Consider the following 13,160-nt stretch of genomic DNA (forward strand, 5'->3'; position numbering starts at 1 on the left):
GAACTGCAATGGGGGGAAGCAAACAAAATGGAGTTAATTGCAACATTTCCTCCCCAACCCAGTGCTGGATGACTTGGTAAGCTTCCTTACTGTGCCAAGAAGAGTGTGTGAGAGATGCCTGCATGTTTGTGCATGAAGTATATATTGCCCATGCACACTGCTGCCAAATGTCCATCAGAGGAGTGAAGCTCAGTGGCTGAAGATCTGCTTTGTATGCAGATGGTCCTGAATTCAATCCTTGGCATATTGCAGTAGGGCTGGGACAGAATCCTGCCTGAAACCCTGCAGAAGCACTGCCACTCAGTATAGATCAGGGTTTCCCAAACTTGGGTCTCCAGCTGTTTTTGGACCACAATTCCCATCATCCCTGACCACTGGTCCTGCTAGCTATGGATGATGGGAGTTGTATTCCAAAAACAGCTGGAGACCCAAGTTTGGGAAACCCTGGTATAGACAATACCCAGCTAGATAGACCAATGTTCTGACTTCCTATGACAGCTGGCTGAGCATCCAATGCAGGTCCCACACCAAGGAAGGTCAGGACCTTCTGCTGTAGAACAAAAATGGCTGTTCCAGATGCCAGGTTTTTGCTACTATTTTAAGAGGGGATTAGTGAAGCTTGGCAGATCCCACAGAAAGAATTCTGAAATCTCACTTTGGACATATTCCTTATTTGACATCCATACAGAATCTGACCGCAAGGAAACAGCAACATTGTTTCTTTATCATTAAGCACTTTATTGAATAGTCACCATACTTTTAGGTTGAATACTGTATACAGGTTCTTTGGAACGGTTCTATCAATAACATATCAGTTCTTTGGAGAAAGCAACTGCCTTGTGGGGCTCTGCATCCCAAACCAGCTAACTCTTCTGCTTCTGTGTTCCACTAACCACACAGGGGAAGGAGTCTATCTTCATGCTTTCTCATACACTCTGGTGCAGACAACGTTGTTCATTTCACACTCCTAGGAGGTAAAAGACAGGAGAATCAGTACATCACAGAATCCATTCTTTTCATACAAGCAACTTCAAACAAGTTGCTCAAGTGTTCAAATATGTAATTGTTGAAGTGAAAAGTTTCAAGATTTACAAGAATGCCAACAGTTGACTAAGCAGTCTGACTTTAGCTAAGACAGCAGTATTATTGTTTTATTACTTGCCCTTCACCAAAAAATCCCAGGACAAGTGTCAGCATAAAAAAACCACAGTAAAAAACCCCAAACCCATAACCTTAAAACCATAATCCATAACACACATTACAGATAGAACACCAAACTCAGTTCTTAATGGCACAGGTAAAGAGGTTCATCTTCGGCAACCAACATTTGTTGTTAAAAGATTGTGCCAAATGCACCTCTGTGGTGAGGGAGTTCCACATTTTGAGGGCCATTGCCAAGAGGACTCTCTCACAGGTTGTCACCCTCTAAATCGTTGAGAGTAGCAAAAGCTCCAGGAGGGCCTTCTCTGCTTATCTTAATCTCCAGGCTGTTGCTTCTCTTTCAGATGTTTGAAGCTAAAGTTTTAGGGCTTTAAACACTAACACAAACATCTTGAAGTAGGCTTGGAGAATAGGCAACCACTACAGATGCTTCACTGCAAGTTCTGCAGCACTTTTAAGGGCTTTTAAGGGGAATCCTACATAAATCAGCTTGCAATGGTCTAATCTGGGGGTTATCAGAGTATGGAGCATCTCCTGTTCACATCCCTTATGGTGTTTGTAAATGCAGGAGGACCACAACTAGATTACTAGAGAACAAGCCCCCATTCAGATGCAGCCACAGTAGTACGAGAGATGCTTCTGCATGTCACAAATCAGAGTTGTTGACAAAATGACACAGCAAAATGGGCCTGGCCCAAATCACATGATCTTTCACACCACCAACTGGCAACCTCACTGGTGACCACTGTTACATCATTCACAACCATCTTACAGCTGTGCACATATTTGTATACATGGCAGCAGCTTCCATGCCCCCACATATAAAGGGAGCCTTGTTCTGGGGAATGTCAAATGCTGAACACAACAAGTGATTTTGTGGGGCACCAATTTAACATTCCAAATGCAAGTGGGAAGTCAGTACTCACTAAGAGTTCATTCTGGATTTAAAGTGCTTGTTCTAAACCTTAAGCGTGGGGTCAGGCCAGAACCCCAGAAAATCCAAAGCTTTTCCTGAGCCCCAGTAGCTTGCTTCTCACCAACAGATTTCCATGGGCCCCCAAAATTAGATTCTCCATCCCCCAATAATCTCAAACCCTGAAGAAGAATGATGTATAACCGATTGTCATGCAGAGGCAGAATAAGCCACAGTAAGTTGTTTTTATGCCACAATGACTTCTAAACTGCACTAGTTTAATATAAAAAATAGAGAACAGTGTTGATGGGGAACTTGTGGCCCTTCTGATGTCAGCAACAGTCTGAGATTGTGGGAACTGCAGTCAAACAACATCTGGAGGACCCACAGCTTCCCAACCTCTGATACAGATTTGGAGATAAGAAGAGCATGTTTCCTGGAAGATAATTTGGATTCTTTTTCGGTGCAAAAAAGAGATACACCCTGACAGAAGAGAAGCTAGGCAGAGAGGTGCCCAGATTTCCCTGTACCTTAATGCTGACTGGCAGTATCAACCACTGTTTCATCCAATTACCTGGCCTCTCCCTTAATCTGTGAACTATGCCTACGGCTGGTAGTCTACATGCATGGACATGTGCAGAGTTCAGTAAGTTTGGCTAGATCTGACAACCGGCACAACAGCCAAAGAAACTTGGAGGTAAGTTCACGCCTGCAAGCTGGTCAACCCGCTTGTGTGTCTGTGGGATTCCTCTTGCACAAAGTCTTGGATAGCACCCTTGTAGCATCTTTGAAGTAGCTGCCATTAATACTTGATGTCCCCCGCCCCTGAGATCCTACACATTGGGGTGGCAAGCAGGGAGCTATTTGTCTACTCATCGTAAACCATTATTAGGAAGAACAACACACCTTTCACCCCAAGGTCCCAGGGCAGGTTACAACAATTAAACCCCAGTATTAAAAACTGTCATCAGTTTGTTTATAAAACCTGTGTGCTGGCAATTGCAGAGATCGTTTGAAACCCTGTAGGTACTGGCCACGGAATATGTCCCTTTACTCAACAGGATGGATTTTATAAGCCCATCAATTAGTGCCAAATTTATTGCCCATCCTTCTCCAGTAGGTCCCAAGGCAGGTTACAGCACTATAAAATTCAGTATTAAAAACAATTAAAACAAATTACAGTCATTTGGACAGGGTGGGTCCTGAAAGCACACATCTCACATTTCAAAAGCCAGGCTAAATAGGTGCATCATCAGCATCTGCCGAAAGCTGTGTAGCGAAGGTGCCAGATGCACCTCTCTGTGAGGTGGGAATTTCACAACTCGGGGCCTACCACAGAGAATGATCCCTCCTGTGCACACAACGTCCCAGGCTTATGAAGGGGGTGGAACTACCAAGAGGGCTCCCTCTGCTTCTCTTAATATCCAAGATGGTGTGTAGGGAAGGATGCAGTCTCTCAGATATTTTGAGCATAAGTAGTTAAGGGCTTTAAATACTATTGTGAGTGCCTTGGACTGGGCCCAGAATACAACTGGCAACTAATGAAACTATTTCAAAACAGGTTTGTTTGTTTTTTGCAAATTCCAAATAGACCCCAGCCAGTAATCTGGCTGCTGCATTTTGGACCATTTGAAGTTTCTGTGTTGTCTTCAAGGGCAGCCCCACCTAGAGCACATTGCAGTAATCCAATCTGGAAGTTACGCTGTAGCTGGCAACCGGAACTCTCTCATAATTTCCAGTGCCTTCCAACAACCTGCATACCTACCTTTTCCATCTGACCCTATGTCTATACACTTGCAAAAATGCTATTCAAAACATTACCTTAATCAACAAAGCCCATTTAAGGCCACTGATTCCAATTAACATGTATTCTTAACAATATCACTGAGTCAATGGCACTTAAAAATGGGATTGAGTGATGCCCTTGAGCTAGCCTTCCCCCACCCGATGTCTTCCAGATGTTTGAAACTATTGCTCCCATCAGCCCCAGTTATCACGGCCATGCTGACTGGGGCTGATGTGAGTTGCAATCCAAACATTTGCAGCTGCCTTAAACCATAACAGCATATTGTTCGATTTAAAGTTTGTCCCGAGTGAATTTTAGCTGTTTCCCGTTCCTGTTTCCTTAGGTTCAAATGCAAGGAAATGCTGGATCAGATTATGTACCATGGCTCTCATAAAATGAGAAACACCATGTTTACAGATATATTGTCCAAATACAAGTGACTGCAAGGAGCAGCCATCAAAGTGTGCTGTTTTGATGTAAAAAATTGTTTGAGCAATTGCATTCCATGCCCCCTTAAAAGTAGTTTCTGTACCTATTAAGCTCTTCTGTCACCATGCATGGCATGTGGTATAGATTGCATCGTTGCTTCCAGTTTTATCTCTCCCTTTCATTAGCGATAGTGCATAATTTTTCCATTTCTACTTTCACATTGCAATATAGATACAAGGGAAAAAATGAACTCACCACAACCAGCTTTCCATCTTCTATTTTTCTTTTTATTGTGGTCTCTTTGCCATCCCATTTCTGCAACTGATTGAGCGACCCATTGTCTAATGTTACAATACTCTGCCAAGAAAAGAGTGACTATATGGTTAGTGGATCCTAAATCGTGTTAAACTGTAGTTAAGCAGCTTATTTGTGGTTTCGCCCAATGCATGAACTGGCAAACCATGGAGTGATTGCCAAAGCACACCTCTCCAGAAGCTAAACCAGGGGTAGCCAAGGTGGTACCCTCCAGATAATGCTTTTTGCTTGGCTGGATAGAAAGTAGAGATATGTAAATAAGGGAAGAGAGAGCATGTGGTTGGGACGTAGCCCACTAGACAAAAATCAGCACCACCTCCAATGCTCTTCCATTGGACCCTGCCAACCCCTAGAACATGGCCCCCAAACAGTTGTTGACAAGAGAATGGGGCCCTCAAGATAAGAAATGTTCCCCATCCATGGCCTTGGAAGTGCATACCAAAGGTTCCCATGACCATTAACTACTGCTCGATACCTTGGGCAAACTCTTCCTCCACATTCAGATGGAAAAATCAGTCCATCCAAATCTGATCTTTCAGATCCACTCCACCTCCCACACCACACTTCAAGTGATATCCATCCTGCACCACCAAGACTCGGATCAAATAAATTAAGAAAACAGCAGGACATACCTTTACTTTCCTGTCATCTGCTGTGGTCTCATCAAACGGTTCCCCCAGTTTGAAGGAAATCTCGGTATTCTTTAAACTGCTCTCTGTTTTGATGGTTATAACATCTCCATTGCAACTGATGATCACATTGGGCTTGGCAACACCAGCCAACTTCCTGGTGGGAAAGCCCACACCTAGAAGCCAAATGAAACACTGTTAAGCTCTCAGCATAAGCTGCTGGGTGTCTGAAGATCAAGGCAGTTAACTAGTCAGGGCAGTGGGACATCCCAAGCTAGGTCCTGCAGGATAACTTTAAGGAAAGACTGGGGAAGATTTAAAAGCACAGCATGGGCAACCAAACATTTGTCCTGCTCAAGCTTCCCTTCTCTGCAACTATACACACACACACACACACACACACACACACACACACACACTGGGGTCTACCTCTGGGCAGAGCGTAACCAGAAGAAACAGCTAGAGAAAAACTATTTCAGGAGAAGAGCATTGGTGGCAAAATGGAGAATGAAGTGTTATGCATTCCCATGCTGTGGTATTGAGATGGTGCAGGACAAACATCTATCCAGGCCAGCACGCCATTTTCTACAGTAGTCATGTGCCTCCAAGAGTCCCAAGCTGGATGTGTGCACAATAGCAATTTCCTGCTTGTGTTTCCCAGTGACATATTCAGATGACCATTGTGACCTTCTGAAGTGGTAGCATATTGCCATAATGACTTGTAGCAATTGATCACCTTCTCCTCCATGAACGTGTCTAATCCCCTTTTATCCTGCACTTTAAAGCTCAGTGTCCGAGCACTCTTCTTTTCTTTTGCTTCCAGAGCTTTCCCCGCAAAAACCCTCTCTTTAAAGCTGAAGGGCAACAAATGACAATTCAGGTTTTCTGTGGAATGCAGTTTGCTCCAATTCAGCTTTAGAGAGTGGGTCTTCACGGAGAAAGCTCCAGAGCAAAAAAAGAGTGCCTGGACATGAAGCTTTAAAGTGTGGACCGCTTCTAGAAAGAGCAGAGGAAAGGCAAGCATGGGTAAGTCCCGTACTGGTGACCACTGACACATCTCAGGGGAAAACTTGTTTACCACTTTTGAGTTCCTTGGAGATATAAATGCAATAAAAAAACAAAAAGATGGTAGCCAATTACAGAGTTTCATTTATGTACTACATAAACAATGCTCCCTGCTTTACGGTGCTTGCCATTATCCATTTATCCATTTCCAGTATGCTGGCCTTTCTGTTGTCAAAACCACGCCGCCCATGAATAAGAGGAGAGTATCAGCAAACTCATGGTAACCTTCCCAATGGTTGCAGGAACAAAACATTTTTTGGGGGGGGGACTTAGGGGGTCCACCCCCATAAAAACCCAGCTCAGTGAGGACTGAACATGTTTACTGCTCTTAAAATACCAGTTGAGCTCTGAAAGAGGAAAGAAACTGAAGACCGAACGGGGGAGGGGGTAGAACTGATGGAGAGCAGGATGAATGAACACATCTGGGTACGTAGGATAGAGGAAAACCACCTCATTGGATGGATATATCATTTCCTGGTTCACACTGAGAAGCTACTTTCAGATGAACCCCAAAATGGACAGAGAAATCAAAGAGTGATGTAGCTGAACTGGGTACCAGTACCTCACTTTCCCCCTACCCATGAAGAACAAGCCCCCCCCCCGGCCATTGGGGGCTAAGTATGTCCAGAGGGCACTGTTTAAAAGCAAGCGGAAAGGAGGGGAAACACCACAGATTAGCTGGTTCATGAAGAGAAGCACTCCACACTGAAATATTTTGTTGGCAAGCAGCACTTATGGCTTTTCTTTCTAGATATCCCGCTGCTAAAATAGTGGCAACACTATTCAGGTAGCTATCAGTTCAGCAACATGTTTAAATGGTAATGAGTAAAAAGGATTTCCATAAGTTTTTTAAAAATGGCCTAGCACTCTAAACACTTTAAGTAGATTTTTTGAATAGTCCCATGTTACAGACATTTTTCTAGTACTAGTTAATAAACACAAAAATTAACAGATAAAAATGGTACCCTTGTAGCCTTTGTGTGGAATTGGGCTGAGCTTACAATAGCTCTTACTACTTACCGGTAATAAGCTTCTTTAGGATTACCATGCAATTTACTTGGAAATCATTCAAAATAACAATGTGGCACCTGCTTAACAAGCATGCATAGGATTATGCAACAACAACTTGATTCGAGTTACAGCATTCCATCCTGACTCGCACTTTATTAAAGAAATCTAAATCCAGTAAACTCAGCAACTTAATATTAAATTCAGAACTATACAAGACTACTTACAGAACAGCAGCTGATAATTTGTCTTTTAGTTATCAATGTGGGTGGGAAAAAAGTATTTTCACACATAAAAAAACTAAAGCAAAAAAACTCAGCATCATAACAAAACCCAGAAAAAATATTGCTTCCTACTTACCAAGTTCTTTCATATAGTCATCAAATTTTTCAGTGGAAACAAGCTTCCAAGTTCCCACAAATTGTTCACACATGGTGTAGGATTAACTAAGTCTCCTGAGGAACTTCTTACAAGTTTAACTAAGCACCACAAAGAGCACAGCACCTCTACTATACAGCCAGATGATGACTTTAAAAAGAAACCCTGAGCATGTGACCCTCAAAAGATTAGCCAATGGTAACAGAGACTCTCAAGGACTCCAATTACCAGAGTTTCTTCCTTTCTCAGTAGGTCATAGTACTATTAGTCACTGCAATATAAATCACTGTATTGTCAGCACTTAATTATTGTGCTTGAGTGTCTGTGGCAATTTCTGCTGTTGCATCCTAATTAATTTTCCTGGTTGGGGAGGAAATATTGTAACCTTTATTCTGCATTGATTTAGTAATGACTCCTCTCCACCACATGATTACACACTCACAATTACTAACAGAGGAATCCTGTGCATGGTTCATTCAGAAGATAGTGAGGCCCACAGTGCTATCTTCTTCCATGACTCAGCAGCATAGAAATACTTGAGTTGTCTCAAATGGTGCGTGCCAAAACTTTAAATGCATGGTGGTAGAAGAGCTGCTTTAGTTGCTCTCGGGTAGGTGGATCAAAGACTGTGATCTTCAAAGCTGCTCAGATGTGGCAGCTTGGATAATCAAAAGATTCTTATTACAATATCATGTAAATGTTATGGGAGCGATTTTTGAATCAGAGTGGCTATGAGAAAATGAATGCAATCAACTCTCATGTCACGCTGTTTCACATTACAGTCCTGTGCTTGTCTATTCAAACGTAAGACCGAATTCAGTTCAGAGGGATTTACTCCTTACTAAGTAAGGAGAAGATTCCACTTAAACATTAGGAAGAACTTCCTGACAGTAAGAGCTGTTCGACAGTGGAATTTGCTGCCAAGGAGTGTGGTGGAGTCTCCTTCTTTGGAGGTCTTTAAGCAGAGGCTTGACAACCATATGTCAGGAGTGCTCTGATGGTGTTTCCTGCTTGGCAGGGGGTTGGACTCGATGGCCCTTGTGGTCTCTTCCAACTCTATGATTCTATGATTCTAAGTGTGCACAGGATTGCAGCTTTAGCCTACAAAAGGCCATAGGCCCACTCAAGGATGAGTAGTTTCAGAAGTGCACTCATACAGCTAGACTCTGTGAGTTCTTACTCTAAACTTTGTCCCACTGAATTTTTAGCATGGTACTTACTGCATAGTAAGTGTGTGCATAGAACTGGAAGCTTAAACTGGCTTGTCTCCTTTAATTTACACTCAGTTCACACTCAGAACAGATCTGGTGAAATCAATGGACAAATCAAACGTGTCACTGATCAGGATTTATGCCAGTCATAGGCAAACTTGGCCCTCCAGATGTTTTGGGACTACAAGTCCCATCATCCCTTGCTAACAGGACCAGTGATCAGGGATGATGGGACTTGTAGTCTCAAAACATCTGGAGGGCTGAGTTTGCCTATGCCTGATTTATGCCTGATTTATAGAAAAGGAAAGGAAGAATTGTTCTTGCTAGGGATGGGCAAAACTGTAATTTGGTTTCTTTCAATTTCTCATTTTTCCAAACCTATATGATTTTGCCAAATATGCATGCTTTGGCATGCAATTTTCCCTAATATAGATTTTTGTGTTATTTCCCCTAATAAATGCATTTTTATAGTATATGTGTGTTTTTTTGGTACACAATACTGGGCTGAAGAACTGTACTGCAAAATCTGTAAATTTCAAAGGATGTCTGTGTTTTGGTTTGCACATTGTTTTGGAACATGCAAGCTAGGTAGCTTCTCCTTTATATGTGAACAGAATCTTGGAGAAGCCAGTTCCAGAGTTTGACAATGGATTGAAGCAGTCCTTACTTTTGTCTTAGCGGCACCCTTAACGAAGTACAGTGCCTTGGATCCTTTAGGGAAATCCACGCTTGTTGAAATAGTTTCACAGTGCTTTCAGTGTATAGCACTGATGTTGCTTTAAGCTGGATGGTGAGAGAACTTTGAGGCCGCCTAACAATATTAATCAACCTTTCACTCATTTTTGAAAGGAACCAGTCTTTTTTTTTTAACTTTGTTCCTTCATTTCCTCCCTCTCGCTGGCTCCTAGCTTTGACTCTTGCTTCTTTACCCATTTAAGAGGGGAAATGAGTTTTCAGTTATACAGCTGGGCTTTTATAGAGGGAAATTATTCTATTATTCTTTGTGAGAAGCAGCTCTTGTTTACGTGGCCCTTGGGAGAGCCTTACAAGAGTAGGGTTCTGATTTTTCTTTTTTCTTGGCAGGACTCCAGTGAATTTATCAGCTTCATGACAGGAAGATATTCAACAAACAAAGCTTTTCTCATTATGAAGGCTGTGTACACACTACACATTTTAAAGCACCCCCCCCTCCAAAAAAAAAAGAATACTGGGAACTGTAGTTTGTTAAGAGTGCTGGGAAGTGTAGCTCTGTGGGGGTAAACAAACTGCAGTTCCCAGAAAGCAAAATCAGGATGGTCAGATAAACACTTCACACATGAGGTCACAAGTTGCACATTTTCTTCATGTGATAAGGGTTCTATGTATGCACATACAGCTCCTCCATGTAAGCAGATCATAGAATAATAGAATTCTAGAGTTGGAAAGGACCCTGAGGGTCACAATTCAAAGAGTGCTGACTTTTAAAGCCATAAATGGCCTCAGCCCAGTATACCTGAAGGCGTGTCTCCACCTTCATCATTCAGCCCGGACACTGAGGTTCAGCTCCTAGGGCCTTCTGGCAGTTCCCTTACTGTGAGAAGTGAAGCTACAGGGAACCAGGCAGAGGGCCTTCTCAGTATTGGCGCCTGCCCTGTGGAATGCCCTCCCATCAGATGTCAAGGAAATAAGCAACTATCTGACTTTTAGAAGACATCTGAAGGCAGCCCTGCTTAGGGAAGTTTTAAATGTTTGATGTTTTATCGCTTTATTATTATTATTATTATTATTATTATTATTCTGTTGGGAGCCGCCCAGAGTGACTGGGGAAACCCAGCCCGTTGGGTGGGGTATTAATAATAATAATAATTGATCTAGTTCAACCCCTGCAATACAGGAATATGCAGCTGTCACATAAAAGGATCAAATCTGAAACCTTGACGTTATCAGCACCATGCTCTAATCAGCTGAACTATCCAGGAGCTCCACACATGTATTTTGACAGACAATGTGTGCCAAGTGTGCAGATGGTGGGCACATGACTGCCACATGTATTTCCAGTGTAGGCATAGTGCCAACAGACGGGGCTAGCCCACACAGCCCTCCCCCATCATTATTTGAACGTATGAGGGGGTTCCTCTAAACTCCCCCAGTTGTAATGGGCAGAACTTACCAATTCTGCCTCTTCTATGCTTTCCTGACGTTCAGGCAGTGGTGACTGAAGCTCAAGGACTTCAGTTTATGGTATATCATTTAGGACAGCTGTTGGAAAGGTCTTGTCCTTTCTGCCTTCCAGAATCTACCACTGTGCAACATCATTCGCAACTCAGCTACTAATCCACATGAATGTAATTTATGAGTCAAAAGTTGAACTCAGTGCTTTATGCAGGTACATAAACCTAGCTTGGCATGGACTGGGAGTAGGTGGCAAAGTCATGCCACAATGTTCCAGACATCTAAACAGGCGTTGCAAAGATTGCTTCCTGGAAAACAAGTCCGTTGGGCAAACCTGGCTCCTGCTTGGTCCTTAAAATGGTAGGCTGGAGTCATACTCATCTTGAAGCTCTGTAGCAACTCTTGTTGTTTTGTTGTTATGTTGTTTCAGGACTGATGGTTTTCTTGGACTTAATCTGAACTGAGGCTGATTTCAGGCATGATTTGCAGCTAAGCTTTGCCAGTACAATGACAAAGATCTTTAAGAGTTCTAAAAACCCTGCTAGTCAATGTCCTGTTGAATATTATTCTAAAAAATATAACTAATCATTCTGTAAGAACTGACATTAAACTGTCTACAGCTAAGAAAAAGGAACTTCACAAAGTTTGACCTTCATCTTGAAAAAATTGATAAACAGCATACACTGGAGGAATACACTGGAGACGTAAACAAGACATTTTCTGCTTAGACTGGAGATACATTACAACACAAACTCAGGTGTTTCCTTTTTCCTGGCTATCATGATTTCTGTCCTACAGCTGCTTTGTATTTGACGTCCCTTGCTTTTAATTACAAGTAATTAGGAAGGGCAACATTGTTGCAGGCTTCCTCTTGAACAGTTCAGCAAATGAGTTAGATTGCCTTTGCTACTGCAAGATGGTTGTCAGTCTAGCTTAAAGTTGACAGAAACTTTATAGTACAGAGGCACAGAGACACCCCAGGAGATCAAACTACCAAATACAGTATGCAACTTTCATTGGTATCATCTTACAATGTGGCAAATATTGCAAATATCAGATGCAAACAAATGGGTGATAAAAGGAGTTGAAGTTTCCTTGTTCTAACTGACCCTCTCCTTTTTTCAACTTTATACACAGTAAAGGTAAAGGTAAAGGTACCCCTGCCCGTACGGGCCAGTCTTGACAGACTCTGGGGTTGTGCGCCCATCTCACTTAAGAGGCCAGGGGCCAGCGCTGTCCGGAGACACTTCCGGGTCACGTGGCCAGCGTGACATCGCTGCTCTGGCCAGAGCCAGAGCCAGAGCCAGAGCCAGAGCCGCACACGGAAACGCCGTTTACCTTCCCGCTGGTAAGCGGTCCCTATTTATCTACTTGCACTTTGATGTGCTTTCGAACTGCTAGGTTTCGAACTGCTAGGCGCTGGGACCGAGCAGCGGGAGCGCACCCCGCCGCAGGGATTTGAACCGCCGACCTTTCGATCGGCAAGCCCTAGGCGCTGAGGCTTTAACCCACAGCGCCACCTGCGTCCCAGGTTTTATACACAGTAGTAGGCAGAAATTCAACAGTGGCATGAAGTATTCCCACAACATGGAGAAAGGTAACAGCCACAAGGGACACTGTAATAGCTAAGTCATTGCTGGTGTTAAAAAGGTTTGTTTGGACTGTTTTGTGTCAAATGGATAGCTTTTTACATCAACACTGCATCAGTTGTGCATCCAAACTTGGCCTGCTTCTTAAATGAATGCAGGAATGTTTTTAGTAAAGCAGGTTTTCCAGCTGCTCAAATTCCCCATCAGACACTCCACACTAATAATTAGAAGAAGAAGCTGAACATAAAGTGTGTTCTGCTCCTTGCTTACACCCTGTATCTGTGGCAATTTCTCTATAACAGTCAGTGCTTATTTACTATACAGTGAAGATTCATTTATGATTCTGCCTTAGTTCATTAACTAACAGGCACAAACAGGTGGACTTTGAGACTATTTACAAAGATGTGAAAAGTGCTACCTGCCCAAAGATGTAGGTGAAGAAGAGAAGGTTCTGGCCCAAAAGATGATGGTGCTTTCACATAGTTTAGGCAGTTTGTTTTTAAGCATTCTGCCCTATATTTGTGT

The 13,160-nt window shown here is 42.8% G+C and overlaps 1 protein-coding gene and 1 long non-coding RNA gene across 3 annotated transcripts in view; one reads left to right on the forward strand and one right to left on the reverse strand.

The window, feature by feature from the left end:
• LOC307219769 overlaps window positions 1-13,160 on the forward strand; it is a 255,558-nt gene that overhangs the window by 191,380 nt on the left and 51,018 nt on the right. The window lies entirely within an intron of this gene.
• Window positions 715-7,826, reverse strand: LOC307219753 (fatty acid-binding protein, adipocyte-like). Its single transcript, XM_079983233.1, has 4 exons — window positions 7,667-7,826; window positions 5,237-5,409; window positions 4,545-4,646; window positions 715-967 (listed from the first exon to the last, which is right to left on the reverse strand). The coding sequence occupies exons 1-4, from the start codon at window positions 7,737-7,739 to the stop codon at window positions 917-919; spliced, it is 399 nt and encodes a 132-aa protein (XP_079839359.1). The 5' UTR covers window positions 7,740-7,826; the 3' UTR covers window positions 715-916.

This window comes from Podarcis cretensis (genome assembly GCF_951804945.1).
Source record: "Podarcis cretensis genome assembly, chromosome: 7".
In the NCBI taxonomy this organism is placed as follows: domain Eukaryota; kingdom Metazoa; phylum Chordata; class Lepidosauria; order Squamata; family Lacertidae; genus Podarcis; species Podarcis cretensis.